This window comes from Lepidochelys kempii, chromosome 5 (assembly GCF_965140265.1).
Source record: "Lepidochelys kempii isolate rLepKem1 chromosome 5, rLepKem1.hap2, whole genome shotgun sequence".
NCBI lineage: Eukaryota > Metazoa > Chordata > Testudines > Cheloniidae > Lepidochelys > Lepidochelys kempii.
Window position 1 is genome coordinate 91,964,593 of NC_133260.1, and position 23,173 is coordinate 91,987,765.

At 41.2% G+C, this 23,173-nt stretch overlaps 1 protein-coding gene across 8 annotated transcripts in view; it reads right to left on the bottom strand.

Annotated features, from left to right (window-relative positions):
- The window catches only part of NTRK2 (neurotrophic receptor tyrosine kinase 2), a 319,997-nt gene that overhangs the window by 223,521 nt on the left and 73,303 nt on the right, over positions 1-23,173 (bottom strand). For all 8 annotated transcript variants that reach the window (XR_012159057.1, XM_073345038.1, XM_073345037.1 and 5 more), the window contains exon 12: positions 21,728-21,827. Coding sequence is in view for 7 of the 8 variants with exons in the window: in XM_073345038.1 (XP_073201139.1) it covers positions 21,728-21,827 (100 nt within the window). In the remaining variant the exon portion in view is untranslated. The remainder of the gene's footprint in view (positions 1-21,727; positions 21,828-23,173) is intronic.

The following is a 23,173-nucleotide window of genomic DNA, read 5'->3' on the forward strand; positions in this document are numbered from 1 at the left end:
ATTCACTGTTGAGATGTTGACTCCTGTTTCCAATCAGCCGATGATGCCTCTCATAATTGGGAGGAGCTTCCCATAAATATCCACAAAGCTACCTCATTATCTTCCATAAAACTCTCCTTTGCCACAATGCCTACAAAAAACTTGACTACAGTTAGGCTGCTGGTGCATGGAGACCATTGCCTATCATGCTGACCAATATGGTCTCAGTGCTTCCCTGTACTCCCCCGCCTGTCAGTATCCATCTGTTGTCTCTTGCTTTATACTTAGATTTCAAGTTATTTTTGTTATGTGTTTGTACAGTGTCTAGTACAAGGGGGGTCCATTCAGTAATACAAACAACAGAACATTTATCATGCCTGTCCAAAGCTTAATATGACTCATGTTTTAGATCAGGACAGGTATATCTGATTTAGCCCAATTTACTAATTTATCCTTCTTCTCTACAGGAAGGTACTTAAACCATTACTTTAGAGTCAAGCTCAGAAAATACATAAAATTAATTGTCCTGCCAGATTAAGGACCAAAAGCATTGCTGTTGTATATAAGTGCAGATCCATTTAAGTGGATCTCCATCCATCTACACCAGTGGTGAATTTGGCCCTAAATCTTCAGTCATAACAAGTAAATACAATTTTTCAAGTAGAGAAAACCAAACAGGTGACTTTGTGAAATTGGATTCACAGAATTAAAATTCCCTGTATTTCTTTTTTCTTTCTTTTACTACTTTCGTACATATGTTTTGCATACTTAGCAGCTTTTTTAAAAAATGAGACAAAACAATAGGAATGCCTCAGAACCATAACCACATCCTAAACAGTGAATCATGAGGAATAAATCCAAAATGAAATAATCCAAAATGACAAAGTTGTTACATAAAAGATTAAAGTATGAAAACACTGGAGAAACAAGAATATATCTGAATAATCAAAGAATCATAGAAATGAGGCCAGATTAAGTACACCTAGATCATCCCTGAAGGTGTTTGTCAATCCTGTTCTTAAAAACGTCCAATGATGCGGGATTCCACAACCTCCCTTGCTAACCTGTTCCAGTCCTTAAGTATCCTTACAATTTAAAAGTTTTTCCTAAAATCCGACTTAAATCTCCCTCAGTCTACATGGAGAACAAGTGATCTTTATTACAGCCTTTATCAGACATCTTTATTACAGCCTTTTATGTATTTGAAGATTTATACCCCCACCAGCCTTCTCTTGTCAAAATTAAACATACCCAATTCATCCAACCTTGTCTTATAGGTTGTATTTTTACAAAACTCTTATAATTTTTGTTGCTCTCCTTGGAACTCTCTCCAATGTGTTTACATCTTTCTTAAGTGTGGTGCCCAAATGTAACGTAAATGTAATAATGTAAAGATCTGTCAAATTATCATTAGAAAATAATCCAGGGGCACATTTTGGAAGAGCTTCTTCAATTGCCTACAATACTTCTGAGAGCACAGGATTTGGTATATACAAATTGCTGAATGTGCGGGCCCAGCTACTTGCATGGATATGAACACACGTACCTGTGTTGTGCACAAAGGCCCTGATTCAACAAGGTACTTAGGCATACGCTTAACTTTAAGTACCTGAAAAGCCTCATTAAGTCAACAGCATGGACTTTGCTGAATCAGAGCAATGAAGATGGATTTTTGCACACGTAAACAGACGCATTCAGATATAAGTGCAAAATTCAACTCTCTAAATCACCGAAAGTATTTCAGCCAGTAAGCTATTTAAGATTAAGCACCATTCTATTACACCATTCTCATCCAGAACCATGTGTGTTCTTGGCACAATGTCGAGTTAAAGGCCAAGACTCGGATTTAGCTGTATTTAGCTGGAGGAGAGGGTTTAGTTTCCTGTGTTATGCTGGTACTACATAAACAATCTCACAGATGGGTATGAAAGATGACATAACCAACCACAATGACTGCTATTATATCTCATAGATGGATATGGAAGTTAACATAACCAACCACAATGGCGTTGTCTACTGCATAAGGAATCTATACCACCTCTCCACAAAAGAGGTTAACCCCCCCCCCCCAATCAATATGCTCACAGAGTTTGAGTCTCATATACATTAAGGCCTCTTTACACTGCTCTGGCAGTGTAAAGAGGCTTCAGTATACATGAAAATAAAGCCCACAAACTCTCTATTACCTCTATTCACAGGTATGCAATCAGATATTTCACCATAACACCATCTTTAGAGACTAACAGTCTATTGTGTGCAGTGCATTTAAAAAAAATTTAAAAGAACCTTATTTCAGTTTTAAACACTAACAAGCCATCAGTTTAATTATGAAGTAATAGTAAACTTCAAAGGGGCTGAAGTTCCCATGATAACTGAGGTTACCCTAGTTAAATATCCCTTCCAAAATTTGTTATAATTAATTATAACAACTCTGGATATTCTTGATATAAATGTTCAATCTGTTTTTAAATCTTGCTAAGTTCTTGACCTTAGTGACTTCCAGGTTTTTTGCCACTCATTCCGTTTCAGCTGAATACTGATAACCCCTAAGCCTCTGACACGCACCAAGCAATGTCAGTTGACTCTCACTTATATCAGTGCAAATTGAAAGCCAATAGAAGTTAAGGTAGTGTAAAGCTGGTATAAATGAAAGGAGTAGGCAGTGAAGTTTTTAACTAAAATATTTAGGGAGTCATTACTGTATTACTGCCATAACTTCGTTTCATTTTACTAAGCCTGGAAAGGAGTAAATATATGCTATTTTTTTTAAAAGTCATAAAAAGGTCACTCTTAAGAGGGATTGATGACTCATTGCATGAAGGAGTTTGCAAAGCTGTAACCAGCCACAATAGCCACTCAGAGATAATAAATACTGGAGGTACCTATGTTTTGGCTTTTTGGCAAAGAATGTTTTATTGGTGTAAAGAATCAGGAACTTAAAGAACACTGAGATAAAGCAAAGGAAAACAGATAAAATGCACACTATAGCAAAATGACAGTATTAACGAGAACATATCACCATGGTGTCAAAAGAATCTTAGCCAAAGATATGTGAAGCATAGTAATGAGGGAAATTGGGAGGCAGCATTCTCTATTAGGTAACGCACTGGACTTAGGGTGACCAGACAGCAAATGGGAAAAATCAGGACGGGGTGGGGTGTAATAGGAGCCTATATAAGAAAAAGACCCAAAATCGGGACTGTCCCTATAAAATCGGGACATCTGGTCACCCTCACTGGACTGGGAATCAGGAGATGTAGGTTCTATTCCCAGCATTGCAACTGACCGGCTGGGTGATCTTGGGTAAGTCACTTTGATTCTTTGTGCCTCTCTTTCCCCTCCCATCCTGTATCTGTCATATGTACTTAGATTGCAAGCTCTTTGGGGTTGTCTCTCTCACTGTGCACTTATAAAGCACCTAGCACAATGGGGCCCCGTCAAGGTTCCTTCCCCACTCTGAACTCTAGGGTACAGATGTGGAGACTCGCATGAAAGACCCCCTAAGCTTATTCTTACCAGCTTAGGTTAAAAACTTCCTCAAGGTACAAACTTTGCCTTGTCCTTGAACCCTATGCCGCTACCACCAAGCGTGTTAAACAAAGCACAGGGAAAGAGCCCACTTGGAGACATCTTCCCCCCAAAATATCCCCCCAAGCCCTACACCCCCTTTCCTGGGGAAGGCTTGATAAAAATCCTCACCAGTTTGCACAGGTGAACACAGACCCAAACCCTTGGATCTTAAGAACAATGAAAAATCAATCAGGTTCTTAAAAGAAAAGAAAAAGTAAAAGAATCACCTCTGTAAAATCAGGATGGTAAATACCTTACAGGGTAATCAGATTCAAAACATAGAGAATCCCTCTAGGCAAAACTTTAAGTTACAAAAAGACGCAAGAACAGGAATATACATTCCATTCAGCACAACCTATTTTACCAGCCATTTAACAAAAGGAAATCTAACGCATTTCTAGCTAGATTACTTACTAACTTAACAGAAGTTCTGACAAGTTATGAAGAGCATTCCTGATCTGTTCTCGCAAAAGCATCCCACAGACAGACAGACCTTTGTTCCCCCACCCCTTCCAGCTTTGAAAGTAACTTGTCTCCTCATTGGTCATTTTGGTCAGGTGCCAACAAGGTTATCTTAGCTTCTTAACCCTTTACAGGTGAAAGGGTTTTGCCTCTGGCCAGGAGGGATTTTATAGTTCTGTATACAGAAAGGTGATTACCCTTCCCTTTATATTTATGACAGGCCCTCATCTTGAATGGGTCCCTGATGCTTTCATGTAATAATATAAATAATAATACAGAGGAAATGGATGCATGGGGAAAACCCCATATTGAGGAAAAAACAGGAATGACTATTAAGAAATATAGAAAACATAAAAAGAAAATGCAGTGTATGCAGGATTTTTACTTTACAGTGATTCAGAGCTACAAAAGGACACAAGAAATCCTCAGGAGTCTAGCACTGGACAGAAGTCCTGTATTTGCAACTACTGCCAGCTAAGACGTATATTCGATGCTTTAGTTTAGCCCACAAGTAACTACAGTGTAAGAGCAGGTCAGCAAATGAACCACTGGCTCTAAGCCAGCTGGAGACTTTTGAAATGAGGTGCTGCTTTTGGCATATTTTCCCACATGTCACAGTAAAAAGTGAAAAGACTGACAGAGTGGTGCTTTAGCAGTCGAGGGAGGTGATGGAGAGGAAGTTACAATGGATCCTCCACAGATGGATCAGAGAAAACGTAGGTGCATTGGGCAGGTTTTAATCTGGAAAAAGGAACATTTCTGTGAGACTGTTGTGATATTATACAGATGTACTGGGTCTGAAATACCCACTTAATGCTCTTTCACAAGGCTAATGGGAAAATAGTTACTGAAATATACACACTGATAAGTGCAAAAGTAGTAGTGGTATTTCAGGTAGTTAGCTCCACCTGCTAAAACACTAACTGGGGAAGCACAAATACCGGCCTCCAGGCAAAAGCAACAAATAAAATAAATACATTTTTGTTTTATTTTCCTTTTGAAACATATTGTGCAGCAACATCACAAATCAAAGAGATGTCAACTTTTGGAAACAGAAAATAGCGCACAAACATTGATGGGCTCAGGCCAGAAGTCCTTTCCAAGAAACACTCCAGCCACAGCACCAGTTCTAGTGTTTGAGTGCTCCCAAGAGTAACTGAGGACTAATCAATCTCCATTAACTCAATTCATTGACTTCATGAGTGCTTTTTTTTTTATTATCTGAATTAAAATGACAATATCCATTGTCCACAGCTGAAGGTAAATTTCTGATGCATTCTAAAAGGTCCGTTGGTCTATGTGTGTATTGCATGTAGGGGCAGTGTTAAAAATCTGGGGACAGCAAGTGAATGTTAGAAATATATGCACAGACATTCCTAAAGCGTGTTGTGAATGTGCTACATTCACAGATCCCACAAGGCTTAAATATACTATATCATTACATACAATATCTCCTGTCATAAATATAGGTGGAAGGGTAGCAACCTTTATGTACGTAGTAGCATAAAATCACTCCTTGGCAGCTGTACTGAATTGCTTTACCTGTAAGGGGCTAAACAGTTCAAATAACCTAGTTGGCACCTGACCAGAAGGACCAATGAGGAAATAAGATACTTTCAAATCTGGGGTGGGGGAAGGATTTGTTGTTGTTCTCTTTGTTGTTCCCTCTCTGGATGGAGGGAGAAGCCAAGCAGGTACAATATCTCCTGGAAATATACCTGGAATAATCCATCTAAAATCACAGAAATTGTAAGTAGGGCAAGGAAATGCATTATCTTTTGTTTTGGCTTGTGAATTTTAAATATTTTATTTACCCTGTAAAGTTACCCTCCATCCTGATTTTGCAGGCGTGAGTCTTATTTTTTTCTTTATAAATAAAGTTCTTCTTTTAAGAACCTGATTGATTTTCAGTGTCCTGAAGCCAAAGGGTCGGTCTGTGCTCACATTGCTAAGGCAATTGGTTGGTATATTGTTCTCAAGCCTCCCCAGGAAAGGGGCTGAAGGAGCTTGGGGGGATAGGGATTCCAAGTGACCTTTCCCTGAATTTTTGTGTAAATCACTTGGTGGTGGCAGAAATACCATCCAAGGACAAAGGAAAGGAATTTGTGCCTTGGGGAAGTTTTAACCTAAGTTGGTAGAATATAAGCTTAGCGGGTCTTTCATGCGGGTCCCCACATCTGTATCCCAGAGTTCAGGGGGGGTGGAACCCTGACATCTCCACTTCCACATTTGGGACTAGCTATATCACTGGATACTACAGTATCCAGTTCTTTCTTATTAAAGCCACATCTATTTTATGCTTTTTATAATATAAACAGGTTCCCATCTCTCTTTTACAATGTGTAGCTACCTAATGTGCATTTACAAAGGAGGAGGTCATTTAATATTAATACACAGAAATCAAGGTCTTTTAGCCTCAGATTTAAGGGCTAGTGACAGTTCATACAATAGTTGCATAGTGAGGCAGAACTATAACTCTTTGTGGGCTTGCATATCTTAGGTACTTATATGGCTTGTGTTAACCATAGTATCTGAACATATAACAGTCTGTAATGAGTTTATCCTAGTAACACTCTTGTGAGGTAGGGAAGTACTAGTGTTCCCATTTTATAGGTGGGTAACTGAGACACAGGAGAAACCAACTTGTCCAAGAGCACACTGCAAGTCTGTGGCAATGCACAGAACTGGACCCAACTCTCTCGAGTCTCAGGCTAGTTCCCTAATCACTGGGCTACTTCCTCCCTCATTGTACACAGCACACAATGCTTTGTGGACATTAAAAGTAACAGATGCATCTCTGAGTTCTCATGCATACCTATTTTTCCATTTTCCCAACTGACCATTTAGAGCATGGGGAGGACACCGCCTGTCTAGCTGTCCATAGTGTAAATGCTAATTAAAAGCTTCAGAGAAAGTATTTGGTAATCTGTGGAGGACATGAAGGATATTTCTCTGACATTTTAAAAACACTTCTTACATAGCTTGCCTTACTGCATATTATGCCCTAGGGCATTCAGCTAAGCCAGACAGTTGAAGAAATAACAGTGGCATTAACCTTTGACATTAAGAGTAAAAATAACCCAGAAGAAATAAGACTTCTCTCAGTAGTTACTTTGCCCACTTTATTTCATTATAACATTATGTTTTTTTTAAAAGTGCCAAATAACTTGAACAGACCAGCATAAGGAGATTCCCCCCATATCCCATCACTATTCCTCTTTCCCCGGTCCACTTCCCTTTTCTTTTAATTAATCAATCTCAGAAAGAAATAAAATTTGGTCTCATTTTCCTAGATCAGCTTCTCAGTTCCACAGCGGAGGCATCATTCCTCTCTTGTTTCAGAAATCAGTAAGCAGTGAGCAGCATTCAATGAGACAGAAAGGGGCAAGGAACAGAAAGAAGAGAGGCTGGGAGAAAATTGCTTGGAAAATAAAAGCAAAAATGAAAGCATGAGATATACGTAGGCCAGACAGAGTGGGTGGCCAAAGAGACAGAGTTGGATTGATCGTGGTACAAGGAGTTTTCTGAAAAATAAATTCAGGGGTGAGGCCACCATGCTCTTTCCCAAGGTCATAGAGCCCTGTGTCTTCATTTCACCCCACCTCTCTCAGCAACCCCACAGATATTTTCTATCAGCAACAGCTGAATGATTTACAGCACATTAATCCAGCCTATGGGCCAAAGAGACATCAATGCCTGGACTGCCTGGTTGCAGCTGAAGACAGAATTTGGGTATAATTTTTAAGGTCAATAAATGAGAAGGGCTGAACTGTGTGCAGTCTGAGAGAAGAGGCAGTGCAGAGGTGCACTACTCCAGTGCAGGCAGGAAGACAGACAGAGCACAGTTACTGTGTCACTAACAGGTGTGGCCTTTGCTCAGCCACCCACATAAAACCAGCTTTGTCTACTGATCCATAGGAGACAGGGCCCCCTAGCAGTGGATCCGGATTCATGAAATGCCTGCACTCCTTGTATAGGAGGGAAATAAGGGGCTCTCTTGCATGCTCTTTCACACTCAACTAGTAAAGACCTGCGGAAGCTGTGTGTTTCCAGCTTCAGACTATGTAATTAAAAAGCTGAAACTCATTCCAATTTGCAAGTCCAGCATATACCCTAATGCATTTCTTAAGCTCCATATGAAGACATCAATTAGCATAGGGGCCTTGTTTGGCCCCACTCTGCTGTGACTAGCCTAAGACACTAATTCTGTTTTTGTTTTCAACACTTAGGGTTTCTACTTTTCCCAAAATTAAGCATCAGTGCTATTTTAGCACAATCATTGAATTCCATATTGATGTCTCTTCTGGAGATATGATGGCACTTAGTCAAATGCCAAGGCTGTCCCAGTCATACTGATTGCTAAAGATGGAAAATACGTGTCAATTTGTGTGTCTGAGATAAGGAACGGACTATTAAATTCAGACAAAATCTTATTTGAACCTCTCCCTGGAATTGAAACCAAACCCACACTGAACTTTTTTGGAGTTTTAAGAAGTATGGTTACCTTTTTCCTTCATTTTTAATTTCTGTGAAATTAATTTAATTTTTGTACTTCCCAGTTCCATCCAAGATAGCTACAGAAGTGGTGAATATTTCAACAGTAATTGTTGTACAGCATTTCTTGCTCATCCAGAAACAGGAATTACCAGAAATCTTGCAAGAAAATCCATTCTTTGAGTTCTATCCCAACTTCCAGTGTCAGGAGTTGAAATATTATGAGAATGGGAACATTTCCAGACCAGCCAGAAGCAAAGAGTGTTGAAACTTGTTAATAAAGCCTATTCCCATGGCAGCTCCGGACCAACATTGCCCAAGAAGTCTGGATAGTTCAGGTAAAGTTCAAAAAAGCATCTGAATTTTTTTTTAATCCAAATTCAATCTCTGAGCTTCTGAGATTCACGCACCACTAGTTTGAAGTAAATTTAAATCAGTGCAACTTTCCTCTGATTTCACTCTCACTACTATAATCAGGACTAGTTTCAGTGAAGTCAATGGAATTACAATGGCATCAAGCAGCTCTAAGGAGATAATCATGTGCATTTTACAGAGTGATCTAAAAAAGTTAATCTCCAAGTCCAAGGTGACTATTTCCTAGTGATGTGAAATTCAATACTGAATGCTTTTACACAGCCACAACAAAAAGGGTACTTCACCATAATAAGATTGTGGTCTTCTGGTGAAGGAATTGATAAGTATCTGATATGGCCAGGCATTACAGGACTTTATGCACCAATCTAATCTCATTTTCCAGAATCCAGATTGAGAACACGGGATTCCCAGGCTCAGAAACCATGAAAGAAGTTGACCTGCTCAAAGTTTGACAGAGAAATTAGGACAATTCAATCAATCAGTACATAGACAGAACAGATATTGGTCATTAAAAGGTGGGATAACAACTGAGGAACAAGAAGGGAAAAATCCAGGCCACACAGGCAGGTATTGTAAAAGCAGCAGAGCAATATCCTGAGCAGCACAAATGTGTGGTCCCCACTGAGACTATTCAAGAGCTTCTGGTATACATTTCTGAAGTGATTTTCGTGAAAGATTTAACAACCTTTAAACAACATGCATTTTATTGTAACCTTTTGGCATTAAACTCTATATAATTAGGCCCAGATTCTGCACCTAAAGAGCACTCAGCACAGCTCAGAAGGGGGAGAGGGGATGCAAAGGTGATTTTAAACCACACCTGGGTCCTCCCCTGAACCTGAGGCCAGTGAGTGCTGGGCCAGTTCCCAGGTACAATTTCAAAGCTGCTGTAAACTGCACCTGCTGCCAACAGCCCAAAAGGGCCATTCTACTAGCTGGGGATCGTAATGGTTTAAAGACACTGAAGCCACAGCCCCATTTCAACCAGCCCTACAATTTTTACCAGTGGCCTGGTGTTGCAAAGGAGCTGTTATGGTTTCTCAGTGCCTTTCAAGGCTCTCCTTTTGACAAGAGAAACCTCAAGGGGCTAGATCTGATGGATTTCTGTCTTCTTTGCAACAAAGCACATTTAAATGCACAGGAGAATTGGGGCCTTTTTCAAAAAATTAAATTAAGGCCATAAGAATAATCATACTGGGTCAGACCAATGGTCGGTATAGCCCAGTATTCGGTCTCTGATGGTAGTCTGTGCTAGACACTTCAGAGGGAATGAGCACAACAGGCAAATTTCAGTGATCCATTCCCCATCATCCAGACCCAGCTTCTGGCAATCAGAAGCTTAGGAACACCCTGTATTCCTGACTGTCTTGCCTAACAGCCATTGGTGGACTTATCCTCCATGAACTTACCTAATTCTTTTTTGAACTCAGTTCTACTTTTAGCCTTCACAACATCCCCTGGCGCCAAGTTCTACAAGCTGTGTGTTGTGTAAAGAAGTACTTCTTTTTGTTTGTTTTAAATCTGCTGCCTATGAACTTCATTGGGTAAGCCCTGGTTGTTGTGTTACGTGAAGGGGTAAGTAACCCTTCTTTATTCTCTTTCTCCGCACCATTCATGATTGTATAGATCGGGTTCATATCCGCCCCGAGGCGTCTATTTTCTAAGATGACCAGTCCCAGGCTTTTTAATCTCTTCTTGTCAGGAAGCTGTTCCATGCCTCTGATCATTTCTGTTGCCCTTCTCTGTAACTTTTCCAATTCTAATATATCTATTTTGAGATGGGGTGATCAGAACTGAATGCAGTATTCAAGATGTGGGTATACCATGGATTTACAGATTATATAGTGACTTAGTTTCCTTTGCATTTCTTCTTTCCTCTTTCCCCATTTGCTTCCTACATTCCAGGTTTTTTTTCCCCATAATACCTGTTGTCACCATGGCTGATTTTATTGCGATGTTTAATTATGAGCTCTAATCTCTTCTGTCTTCCACATTGCTTTCCATCACATCTTTACCGTCCTTTCCCTGCTTTTTCTGCCTACTGTGCTCTCTGTAATTCCTTAGGGACCAGTTTGTAGCTGGCCCTCACACGGGGGTGCTAGCATCAGCAGGAGCAAAGACCCTTTCTCGATTGCATGACCTGTGTAAGAGCAGGCCACGATTATGCCACTGCGCAATAGGGCTGCATTAGGACTCGTCTTCCTCTGCAGCTCTGAGGGCACAGTCTATCCTAAAGAGGGCAGAGAGGGGTAGGAATTGGGAGAGGCTGTTGATCAATTCTTCATCTTCCACTCCAGCCCAGACCGCATAGAAAGATGGGTTGTAGGGAATCTGAACTCCGTGCATGCTGGGAACTTGGGGAGGAATTCTACCCCTGGAAGTCCCTCCCTGGGTAGGGTGGATACACACCGCCCGCTTTGAGCAGGGGGTTGGACTAGATGACCTCCTGAGGTCCCTTCCAACCCTGATATTCTATGATTTCTCTCTCATTCCTTTGCTCTCTTTATCCCCCAGCCCCACACTTCATGCCTTTTGTTCTTAGCAACCTCAATGTGTATGCACGCATCCCCCATATGCTTGCACCCCTGCCCCAATCATCCACTCGTATGCTGCCTTCAGAAGAAAGTGTGTATACATGTGGTTTTAATATATTTTACCTATAACCCCAAACAGAGCACAGAGCATTTCACTGGTGTTATATCCAGCTATACAGTACCTTTGACCATTGAGTCCTTTCTAGCTGCCATAAATCCTCCTTCCATATCCGTCCTTACTACTAAGTAGTGCCGAGCAAAACTCTGCGGCCAAAACTTTTTTCTGTACAAAATGCAACTTCAGCGATGCCAAAACATTTCACGTTTCTATCAGTTTTGCCTAAGTGTGTTAAAAAAATTCAAAAAGTCTAAAATGAAGAAAGTTTCAATTTTTGCAATCTGAAAAGACTGTTTTGAAATTTGGTTTATAATTTTACTTTAAAAAATTAAAACCCTCTAAAGTGGTCAAAATTTAAACACCTTTCAGCTTAATTTGACCTGAAATTAATTTTTTTTTAACTCATTCAATTCAACAAAGATTTCAAATACTGGGGTGAGGCTGACCTGGGGTGAGGTTGACCCTATTTTTCAGAATTGCCAGTGAACAAAAAAAATTCCAATATTTGCACATCTCTACCACTACAATTTAATAACTGCATGGAGATCTTGGACAATATTCTGTGATGCCATTTACAATTCCATAGCTTAAAATTCCCAATCACTTAATAATTTCCCTTCTGCCATGTGTTGAGTGTAGTCCACAAGGTTGTTCCTTTTAGGAACCTGCACTTCATTACTTTCTTCATCTAGCTGCACTTTGGCTATGGCTATACTTGCAGACGTAGAGCGCCGGGAGTTAAACCAGCCCTCAGAGACAGCAACAGGGAAAGAACTGCCGTGTGTTCACACGGTCAGCTGCAAGCACAGTGGCATGGCCACATGAGTAGCTCTTGCAATGCCAGAGAGAGCAGTGCATGGGGGTAGCTATCCCAGTGTGCAAGTGGCTGCAACGTGCTTTTCAAATGGGAGGGGTGGAGCGTGACAGGGTGTATGTGGGGGGAGAGACAGTGTTTTGGGGGGTAGAGTGTGTGTCAGCATGCTGTATTGTAAGTTTAGACAGTGGCAGGGGGAAACCCTGACAACAGCCCCCACCCCCCGCCTCTCTCTCTCACACACATACACAAATGCCTACATCTGCTGCAGCAGCATTCCACAGTAATGGTTTGCTTTGTCCCGGAGCAGATAAGCATGCCGGATGTCAGAAATGGAGCTTTGAAAGGGGATATCTGCATGCCTGCAGCCGAGTTCAAAACAATAACCAGAGTGATCACTTGACTTCAAGGGATTATGGGATGTTTCCAGAGGCCAATCACAGCACCGTAATGCAACACGTCATCCACACTGACACCCAGGCATTTCAGCTAGGGCGCAGCAAGCTCTGTGCTTCTTGTGGAGGTGGATTACCGGGGCGCTCCAGCCGTGGGATCCAGGCGCTCTACGTGCCTTGTCAGTGCAGACACCTCAGGAGTTAGGGCACCCGGGGCTGATTTAATGTGTTCTAACTTGCAAATGTAGCCAAGCTCTTTATCTAACTTGCCATCATAGTACCAGACCCACAAGGTAAAGCAGCAGAAGTGGTGGGCAAAATCAAGAAACACACAGTCTTGAGGAATATGAATTTAACCCAATAAGCCATAATAGTGAAGAGAAGGTGTGTCATAAATATAAAGGGAAGGGTAAACCCCTTTGAAATCCCTCCTGGCCAGGGGAAAGCTCCTCTCACCTGTAAAGGGTTAAGAAGCTAAAGGTAACCTCGCTGGCACCTGACCAAAATGACCAATGAGGAGACAAGATACTTTCAAAAGCTGGGAGGAGGGAGAGAAACAAAGGGTCTGTGGCTGTCTGTATGCTGCGCTTGCCAGGGACAGAACAGGAATGGAGTCTTAGAACTTTTAGTAAGTAATCTAGCTAGGTATGTGTTAGATTATGATTTCTTTAAATGGCTGAGAAAAGAATTGTGCTGAATAGAATAACTATTTCTGTCTGTGTATCTTTTTTGTTACTTAAGGTTTTGCCTAGAGGGGTTCTCTATGTTTTTTAATCTAATTACCCTGTAAGATATATACCATCCTGATTTTACAGGGGGGATTTCTTTATTTCTATTTACTTCTATTTTTTATTAAAAGTCTTCTTGTAAAACACTGAATGCTTTTTCATTGTTCTCAGATCCAAGGGTTTGGGTTTGTGGTCACCTATGCAAATTGGTGAGGCTTTTTATCCAACATTTCCCAGGAAAGGGGGGGTGCAAGTGTTGGGAGGATTGTTCATTGTTCTTAAGATCCAAGGGTCTGGGTCTGTAGTCACCTAGGCAAATTGGTGAGGCTTTTTACCAAACCTTGTCCAGGAAGTGGGGTGCAAGGTTTTGGGAAGTATTTTGGGGGGAAGGACGCGTCCAAACAGCTCTTCCCCAGTAACCAGTATTAGTTTGGTGGTGGTAGCGGCCTGTCCAAGGTGTAATATTTTGTACCTTGGGGAAGTTTTGACCTAAGCTGGTAAAGATAAGCTTAGGAGGTTTTTCATGCAGGTCCCCACATCTGTACCCTAGAGTTCAGAGTGGGGGAGGAACCTTGACAAGGTGTGATGGGGTGCATACCCTACGCAGGCCCTGAAAGGGTTAATGTGGGCCTGAGAGGCCATTTATGCTACCTAGCTGCCCCTGGAGGGTGGGCCACACTTAACTGAACATTAGTCCCAGCTTGGGAAGGAGCTGAGTGGTTACCATAAACAGAGGAAGTTCAGAGCAGAAGGGGGCTGCTAGTAAGGAGAAATGCTACAGTCACTCTCTGTGAAGAGATAGAGTACAGAGATCAGGAAGAGACCCAAAAAGGGAGGTAGAAAATGCCCTCTGGGAAGCAGCCTTAAAAGAAGGCTGAGAAGGAGAAAGGGATAAAGACCAGACAGGCTTCTCCAGAGTTGATTGAGATGGGAGCCTTGAGGAGCTGCCTGCACCCCAGTGTAAGGGGAGGAGCCCTTAGATTGTGGGGTTAATCAAGACATAGAGCAGCAGAGACATGCTGGTAACGAGGTGGCTGCCAGCTAAGCCCCAGTAGGCTGACGGCTTGGTTTTGTATACATTTTTGTTGGACTTTGGTTAAAAAAAAGAAAAAAGAAAAACAAACCGTGGCCCCAGAAGGGGCAGGTCTCTGTAAAGTGGTCAAGCAGGACACTTATGGCTAGACTTGACCAAAGGACAGTGGGGGCAACTGAGGCAAAAGGATGCTGCAATGCCACACCCAGCCAGGAGAGGGCATGTTAGGGCAGCAACTTTGCTAGTGGAGGGAGAGCTATGCCTGCATAAAAAGGCTTCTTTATAGCCTTATAGAATGGTTGATGGGCCAGAGATCTGTGTAAAGTCTGTCATATGACATTTTTGCTAGGGATCAGTTCATAACAACAACAGCAACAACACTTTGCACTCTTGCCGTACAATACTGTGCATCCTCAACTTACAAGCATTAACAAATTAATCTTCCAAAACACCCATAAATGTCACCATCCCCACACTACAGAGGGTGATGCAGCGGCAGATAGTTTGTACAATTTGCCCAAGGCCACTGTGGTGGTCAGTGTCTCAGGTGGCATTGGAACAATGGTGTAAAACATCATCCAATCTTTGGTTGATGTCAGCCAGCTCCCTTCCTTTGCTTTTACATATGTGACCCTCAAGGACATCACAGATTTGAGCATGTTAAATTTCTTCCTAAATCTTATTTACGAATCTCATCGCCACCATACATCTTCAGTTAAATCTGCTCCGGTACATTTTAGTTAACAGTCATAGAAATAAATAATACTAAAGCAATTTAAAGACCCGTCATTAAAGGGATTGAATCTCATAGCACCCCTGTAAGGCAGGTATAGTCCGCATTACCACCACCACAGCATAGATGGGAAAACAGAGGGATAGAAAGTTTAAGTGACTTGATGAAGATTACACAGCAAATCTGTATCAGGCCTGGGAAACAAATCCAGATGTCCTGCCTCTAATTCCCATATTTTGAGCATGGTTCTTCTAAATTATTTGGCATACAAGACAGAAAGTGTCCATAATGGGCTCTTTGAAGGCTTGTTATATAGATACATAAAGAGCTTGAAAACCTAATTATGTTTTGTAAATTACAGGTCTTTCCCAAGAAGGAATTACATAAAGCAGCACCTTCCTTGTAATCCTAAGATTCTTCCCTTAGTTCATAGGGAGCACAATTGCTTGATCCAGGGTTGCATTAATATTGGGTAGAATAAAAATAAATTGTATGTCTCCCCTTTTCCCTAACAGTCCTTTAATCCGCTTGCTTATCACATTCTCAACTCTCAAGAACACAAACCAGAGTAAAGGATACAGATTTTATTTTGAAATAAAGATATTTTGAAGTCACATGCTGCTGTGACTCTGCCCTCTACCCCCCGCCAAGCACAGAAAAGTGAAATACTTTCAAACGGAGAACACAGTTGAGCATCTGCCACATTCTCTGCTCACAGACAAGTAGGGGATAAGAGACCCCTCTTCCTGGCAATGATGCTCTTTCCACAGGAATGTGCAAAAACTTTTGAGCCTACACATAATTTGTCACATACACAGAATAGAATGACAAAGCAGCCCAACCTGACCCAAATGCCCCATTATTTAAAGTCATAAATCTGATTAGCTGGGCAAATGAGGGTTAAAGACTTCTTACTATAATGGATGGATGATACATTGTGTCAGAGAAGCTGTTACCACAAGTGCTGAATGACAATATTGGTGATTTAAGGCTTCATTTATTCATATGGTTGCACAGTATTTTTTACTCAAACTAAAGTATCATAAGATAAATGTGAAACATGTCACAACCAAAGCCAAGTTTCTAGCTGTGCTCTCCTGTATTATCTTTAAACTGAAATACAAAATGTAACAAGAGTTTGTCAGGAAAAGTAATATACTCTGGTGAAAGATAGAAAGTTAGAAAGTTTAAGACAGTGGATAGTAATATTGTTTAGAAGATTTTTTTAACTTAAAAAAATTGTAAAGAATGCTCAAGGTCTGTATAGAAGGGTTGGTGAAGTTACTCAGGAAAAAAAACCACCATGAAATAGATGAGAGAAACATGTTCTTTACCTATATGCAGGCAGACACACAAAATATGAGGTCTTGTTGGACTGATAACTTGTAGTCAAGCTAGTGAAAAAACATAACAAGCCTGACAGACTGTTTGACAAATTTACATACAGAAGCCACTATAATCTACTTGCAAGAGCTTGAAGGTCCAGCATTTAAAAAAATGGATAAATTGAATCAGTTGTTATATAAAGGTCATTGACTTATTTATGAAATTGATGCATATTGTTATTTGTTCAGACTGCAAATGCAGACTTCCATACATGCTCTCATGGGAGTATAAAAATCATTCAAAAATACATTCCCTGTTTAGGATGCATGAGGTATCTTAAGGAATAAAAGTAGCCTTTGGAGAGTGTGCTACCAAGCTCAGACTTGAGAACTGTTCCAGCACGGTTTAAGTACAATAGGAATTTCAGACTCAATTTATTCCCTTTTCTTTGGATTATAGCACAAATCTTAAAGCACTGACAGCAGCTTCACACACACACACACAAATATCCCTCGCCTCAAAGGAATTAAACATACACATGCTTCCCTCAAGTTTTGTCAGAATCTATTTGTTGTTTTCTTAAGAGGTTCCCCTTCTCACCCCCTTTCTGGTTCCAATAAAAGTCCCATTTGGCCTTTACCAAAGAGCAATTCTCATAGTACTTGGGTCTAATTATTTTTTTCCCCTCCCCAGAGTTCTTAAAAAGCAAAGAGCATTAGGGACCCCAAGTATTGTCTTTGCAATGTGAACACCTCTTCGGCTTGTTATGTTTCTTACTGCTAACAGCTCCTCCCAGTACAAAAAAAATGCTTAATTTTGGTTCAAATTGGCAATTATTTTTGAATTATTTCTGAATCGAATTATGCTGTTTCAAATGTGACCCTCTGAGTTTTTGCCTATATTCAGGCTTTAATCACCAAATTCCATCAGATTTCTTCCTCCTCTTCCATTCTCTCAGTGTCATGTTGATGCTAATTAACCATTCCAAAATTAAAAATGGGTTTATTTCCCAGCTGGTCACCTCACTTGTATTTCTCTTCCAATCGTGCAGATAGACTGAAAGGAAGCCAGAAGTATTCTTCCATAAATCTCCTCAGTAGGGCTCATGAACTCACTCCAGCCCTCTCTGTTCTAGGACCCTTGTGCTCTTCCAGTTTTAGAAGATGGATATAGTCAGACATACACCTACCACAAGAATTTTCACATCCTCCAGCAAGCATGCAAACCAAGAAGTTGCACAAGACCAATGCACAAATCTCGATGACCCCACTAATAAATATATTCAAGAAATTAACAACAGGTTTCTTCAGCTACACTATAACCCTATGTGTCCAAAGGTCTCGGCCCCATGTTCAGAAAATGTACAGAAGTCTAGGACAAAGGTAATCGCATTTAGAGCCATCACCAAAAGAAATGGCCATTACAACAGAGAACGCACATAGGTTTTATCAGATATAAGTGCATTTACACGTTTAGTATTGTAAGTTCCATACACTTGAAAGTTCAGAGTCGTAGTGGGGAGAGAAGAATATTAACATCTGGCATGCAGTGCTGACTATACTGTGTGAGCTTCAAGAACAGAATGCCAAGCAGCCATATCTTTTAATTTTTGAAGTTAATCATCAGGACATTAGGACTCAGCACCTTCCCATAGTCTAAGAGGTAGGACATGACTTGAAGGAGAAATAAGACCAAAGTTGGCAGCTATACTACGACACAATACAAGCCCCAACTTCAACCACAGTTCACTTCACTTACGTGATTGAGAGGGTTTTTTAGGTTCTCAAGTCTACCGCAGAGCTATCTTACTGTAATCTGAAAAAGTAACAGCATGGCATGAGCACCAAAAATGTTCCTGTCCACCATCGCCTCACTCTCAGTTATGTAAAACCAAATGAGAAACCCAAATACAAGTTATTTTATAAAACTCTGCTGACACGGCTAGATATAGACTGAGCAATACATTATGGCTTTAAGCCACTGGCTATGGTGCACAGGGAGTGTTCGGAGAAGAACTAGCCCAGTGGGAGTTCCCAGAAGCCCTGCACATCAGGCAGGCACAAATCACACCTAGGAGATCAGGAGGAACGTGATCACCATGGCAGTCTTTGAAAGTGTTCAGCATGTGCTCCCCTGGGTGTGGGCAGCACTGCTGGACCGGGGGAAGCCCCAATCTACCCCTTTCTGTCCCTTTATGAGGAGGCTAGCATCACCTTGAGAGCTAGTCTCACAGCATGCTTGGGTTCCTTGACTGTGATTGCCTCCAGCTCTGAGCCAGGGCACAGAGTGAGTTGGATATGAATGATCCTTGCACAGACAAAGCCAGGGCAACTTTAGCCCTGAGTAGAGTAGGTGTATTCTGTTGCACTGGAAATGCTGATACGTGCCATGACTGCAAGTAAGGCATGAATTTCACTCCTCATGGGGAAATATTGCCATACTCCATGCACCATTTTACTCTGGACGGGTACCTCTGACATTTGGTGGAACATATTATCCCCATTTGCAGATGCTAGCTACATTGGAAAGGATCATTTACTTCTCCTTTCTGCTCTTTATCAAGATTAACTACATGCCTGCTTTGGGTTGTTTTTTTCTGGACTATTGTTTGAGGAAGGGTGGAGAGAATGTTGAATGACGTGGTGATTGAGGAGCTTGCAGTGTGTTCCCTCAAGATAACAGAAAAAGGAGTAAAAACCCTTTGTGTATCCCTGGCCTGTATCATTCAGGAAGTTCTCTCTGGTGAATGCAAAATGCTCACAGAAGCACTTGGGAAGACATTCGTTTGAAAGGATGATTTTGCCGTGTTTAAATACAAATTTTCCACAGCAAATTTAATATTTCCTCTTGGCCCAAATAAAACATGGATTAAAATGCACCATGTAATGTAAATTGACTTTTCCTCATTTGGGGCCAACTCCAATGGCAAACCACCCAATGATTTCAGGAGCAGCAGGTTTGGTTCTATTGTTTACATGACAGCTTCAAATTTTTAATACAGTATGCTGTGACTGGTGCTTATTGTACAAAATAGAATCTCTCCACTGTTACCTTTCTTCCTTGCCCCCGCAAGCCCACAACTAGTCTATCGTCACTTGTCTCCCATCATATGCTTAGACTTCAAGCTCTCTGCTGCAGATACTTTTTTTGTATTACATACACTTACAGCATCTAGCATATTGGGGACCTGATCCCTGATGGATCCTCTAAGCACTAGTGTAACACAAACTAATAATGATGATAATGGTAATAATTTGAAAAAGTGTCTCTGGAGCTTTGGGCTAAGGATAAACCCAAGTTCCTAAATTCAGGTCTAGATGCAAAACTTCAAAGTTGGAAGATACATGGATCAATTCAGGGCCATCTTTACTTTGAAGAATGTGGTCCTTTTCTGACACAAACCTTCAAGGACTTGTTTACAGTTAATTATACTATTTCATGATTACAAAGTGTAATCTATCAATTGGTATTTATTTACAGTAAATTAATCCTCAGAGTAAAAGTCCCTACTAGGGACAGACATTTGAGGGAGTGTACCCGAAGGAGTAAGCATTTGTGCTTAGGATCCAGAACTGTTTGCTATAGTTTGCTCACTGTTTTGATTAACAAAATGAAAATAAACTCCATGTTGAAGTTGCTGCAGTTTCAAAATTTTACTCAGTGACTCACAAAGAAAGAAGTCCGTACACAAACATGCTCTAGGCAGGTTTGTAGCTAGAAAAGCACTGATGTCATACTGCAGATCAGACAAGATTAGTAACTTATTGACTAATTTTGAAAATAAATGAACTTTTCTCACCTCTCCCAGACGGGAGATATAACTTGCTAGTAAAGAACTTCTTCAGACATTAGTATGGACAAATAGTAACATAATAAATGTGCTATTCCACGAAGACTTTTAGAATCCAAATGCCAGAGATCTCACCATCCTTCCTTACAATTTGGATCCGGCTTTCTTGTTCTCTCCTAATGCAACCCAGCATAAAAGAAAACATACTCCAAACCTTCTTTCAGTCCAATATAACTCTTTCTACCCTTTGAAACTTTACAGCTTTGTCCTTCAGGCTTCACATCCCCAATAACGCCCCTGAGGATTCCAAAGACTGGGAACAGCATGCAGGCATGTGTGGAGGAGGTATATCATCTCAGGCCGTATGTCTGCTGCTTTGCACTGACCACAGTTCTTCTCCATTTAAGTCTCAGCTGCTCTAGGAATTCTCCCCCTCAAGAATCCCAGAGCTGACGGTACATCAGACAGATCTGAATGGCTCAGTGTCAGGGCCCAGTCAGAGCCACAAACCATGAATGAGTTTTTATGGGATCATTAAAAGGCATTGCCAGTGTGGTTGGGGTCCCAGGAAAGATAAAGGGAGATGAGGAGCCTAAGGGATTAGTTATCACCCTCTCCACAGACCCTCAGCCCAAGAACAAAACATGGTCACCCTTTGGTCCACAGTGAAATACTCCCTGATCACCTATCCTCACCAAATGTACAAGTTCTTTTTATAAAACACACCTCCTCTAATATCTCCAGAAATGGGCAGAGGGAGTAGTACTGAAGGTTTAAACAAAAAATAAAAGGTTCAGAATTTCACACTCATCACCCCTCAGACAGGGCTGACTGCCATTTCAAAAAGTACCGTTTCCTATGGCATGGTACTGCAGTGCAAACTCTAATGTGACGGTGAAGCACTTGCAGCAGTACCCCAGTTGTTGCAGCTCTAACAGATACCTGCTTCCAAAATTGTAGTTTGAATTACCAAGTGTGGCTTTAATAATCCTATGCAGATCAGAGCAAATTTCTTTTTTCTGGGGCCAGATTCTGCCATCTTACACTGAGTAACATCTTACCCCATGAATAGTCCCATTGGTCTTGCAGAATAAGGTACTACTAACGGACTTCAGGTGGTGGTGGTGGGGGGGGGGAAATCAGGCCAGCAGAGAACAGGTGATTGCTTAAAACCATGTGTTTGGATCAGAGTTTGGTTCAAGGCCCTTTATTTATCCCTCTCTGACCAGCTCCTTGCCTACTGTTCAAAGGCATGGACTGATATGCGAGGGCACTCTTTCTAGTTTATCATCGGTACTTCAGGAGCAGAGGCATGTGGTGCGTGTTGGTCAGACCTATGACAACTAAGGTAACTTATAAGAAACAACACTTCTTACCTTTCATCCCAAACTTGGAGTGTCTTCCAAATTTCAGAATAATGAGCATTATCACTAGGCCAGTGCACACTAATGCTGCAATCCCCACCACAACATACACCTAAAAGAGAGGGCAAGAACAGTTCAATCTGTTGCACGATGATTAAATGTCTTCAAAAGCAATCAACATTTATTCAGAATTATCAAACTAGGGAAAGTTTTCTTTAAAAGGGAAAAAAAAGAGAATCAGATCTAAGAGCACAGAGGGGACCATTATGTAGGCTCTCTCCCACCCTGCAGAGAACAGAGACTGCATGCCATCCACCCCTGCAGCCCTATGGAGCTTTATCAGAACAGATAATACAGCCTGAGGCGCGACTACCTTTGACACAGTGTACCCCTGGGGCACAGCCACTGACAAGGAAACCAGAACCAAAGCCACTGTGCAGCACAGAGCCTCTTCACAGATGGCTCCGTCCTCTCACAGACCCCTCAGGATTCTGCAGATTATGAGATGGTCCCGGCTGTCCACAAGTCGCACAAGGGACAGTGTGGGGATAGAGGAGGGGAGGGGCTCTCTGAAGTAATGCTCATGGAGATTTGTTGCCACAGACCCACACCTACAGGTCTGAACTTCAGCTCCTACTTTGGGCCTTGATGTCCCTAACTGACAGGAACAGAATGGGGGAACTGATTTGAGATCACTCCCACTGGCCCATATCTATTGTTAATAGTTTTTTTTTAAATCCTGAACTTCTTTCCTCCTTCAATTCTATCTCCTGAGCTATTCCTGAATATTTAAATTTTTTTTAAAAAACCCTGTATGTACTGAAGCAATATCTAGTTTGTAGCTCCTGCCCACCCACCACTTTCTAGTCTTCCATAGCTCACAATTCTCCCTCCCATTCATGTATCATGTATGCATGCACAAGGTGCAATTCACCACTGCCTTCTATCTTGGGAACTAATTTACACTAAATGTTAAGCAGTCAGAATGACAGTGCTTTACATTCACTTTATGCAGGTATAAAGGATTACACAGAGGTAAGGAAGTAGACAGTCAGGCTCACTGAATTAGCTGTTTCTACTAAAAATCTCCATGTTATCCTTTAATGACAACCCCATGAAAAATGGTGCTAAAATACAGAATTCTAATTTGATTTTTCGTTATAACATGACTTCACTACGAGCGGCAGTTGACTACCGGATTTATAAATCCGGTGAGAGAGCCTTTCAAATTACCTTGAATTTTAAGGATGTGAAAATCTCTTACTTTGTAAATAAAATTACTGTATTTTAGGTCCTACGAAAAACAACAACATGGTACGACAGATCATCTCTAAGAGTTGGTCAGAAAAGTAATGCAAGTTAAGGATCCACTTTATTCAGATGAAAAGTCACTCACTCTTCCCCCCCACACCCATTTTTTGAAAAGGGCATCTTAAACAATTCTAGCAACAGCTCTGG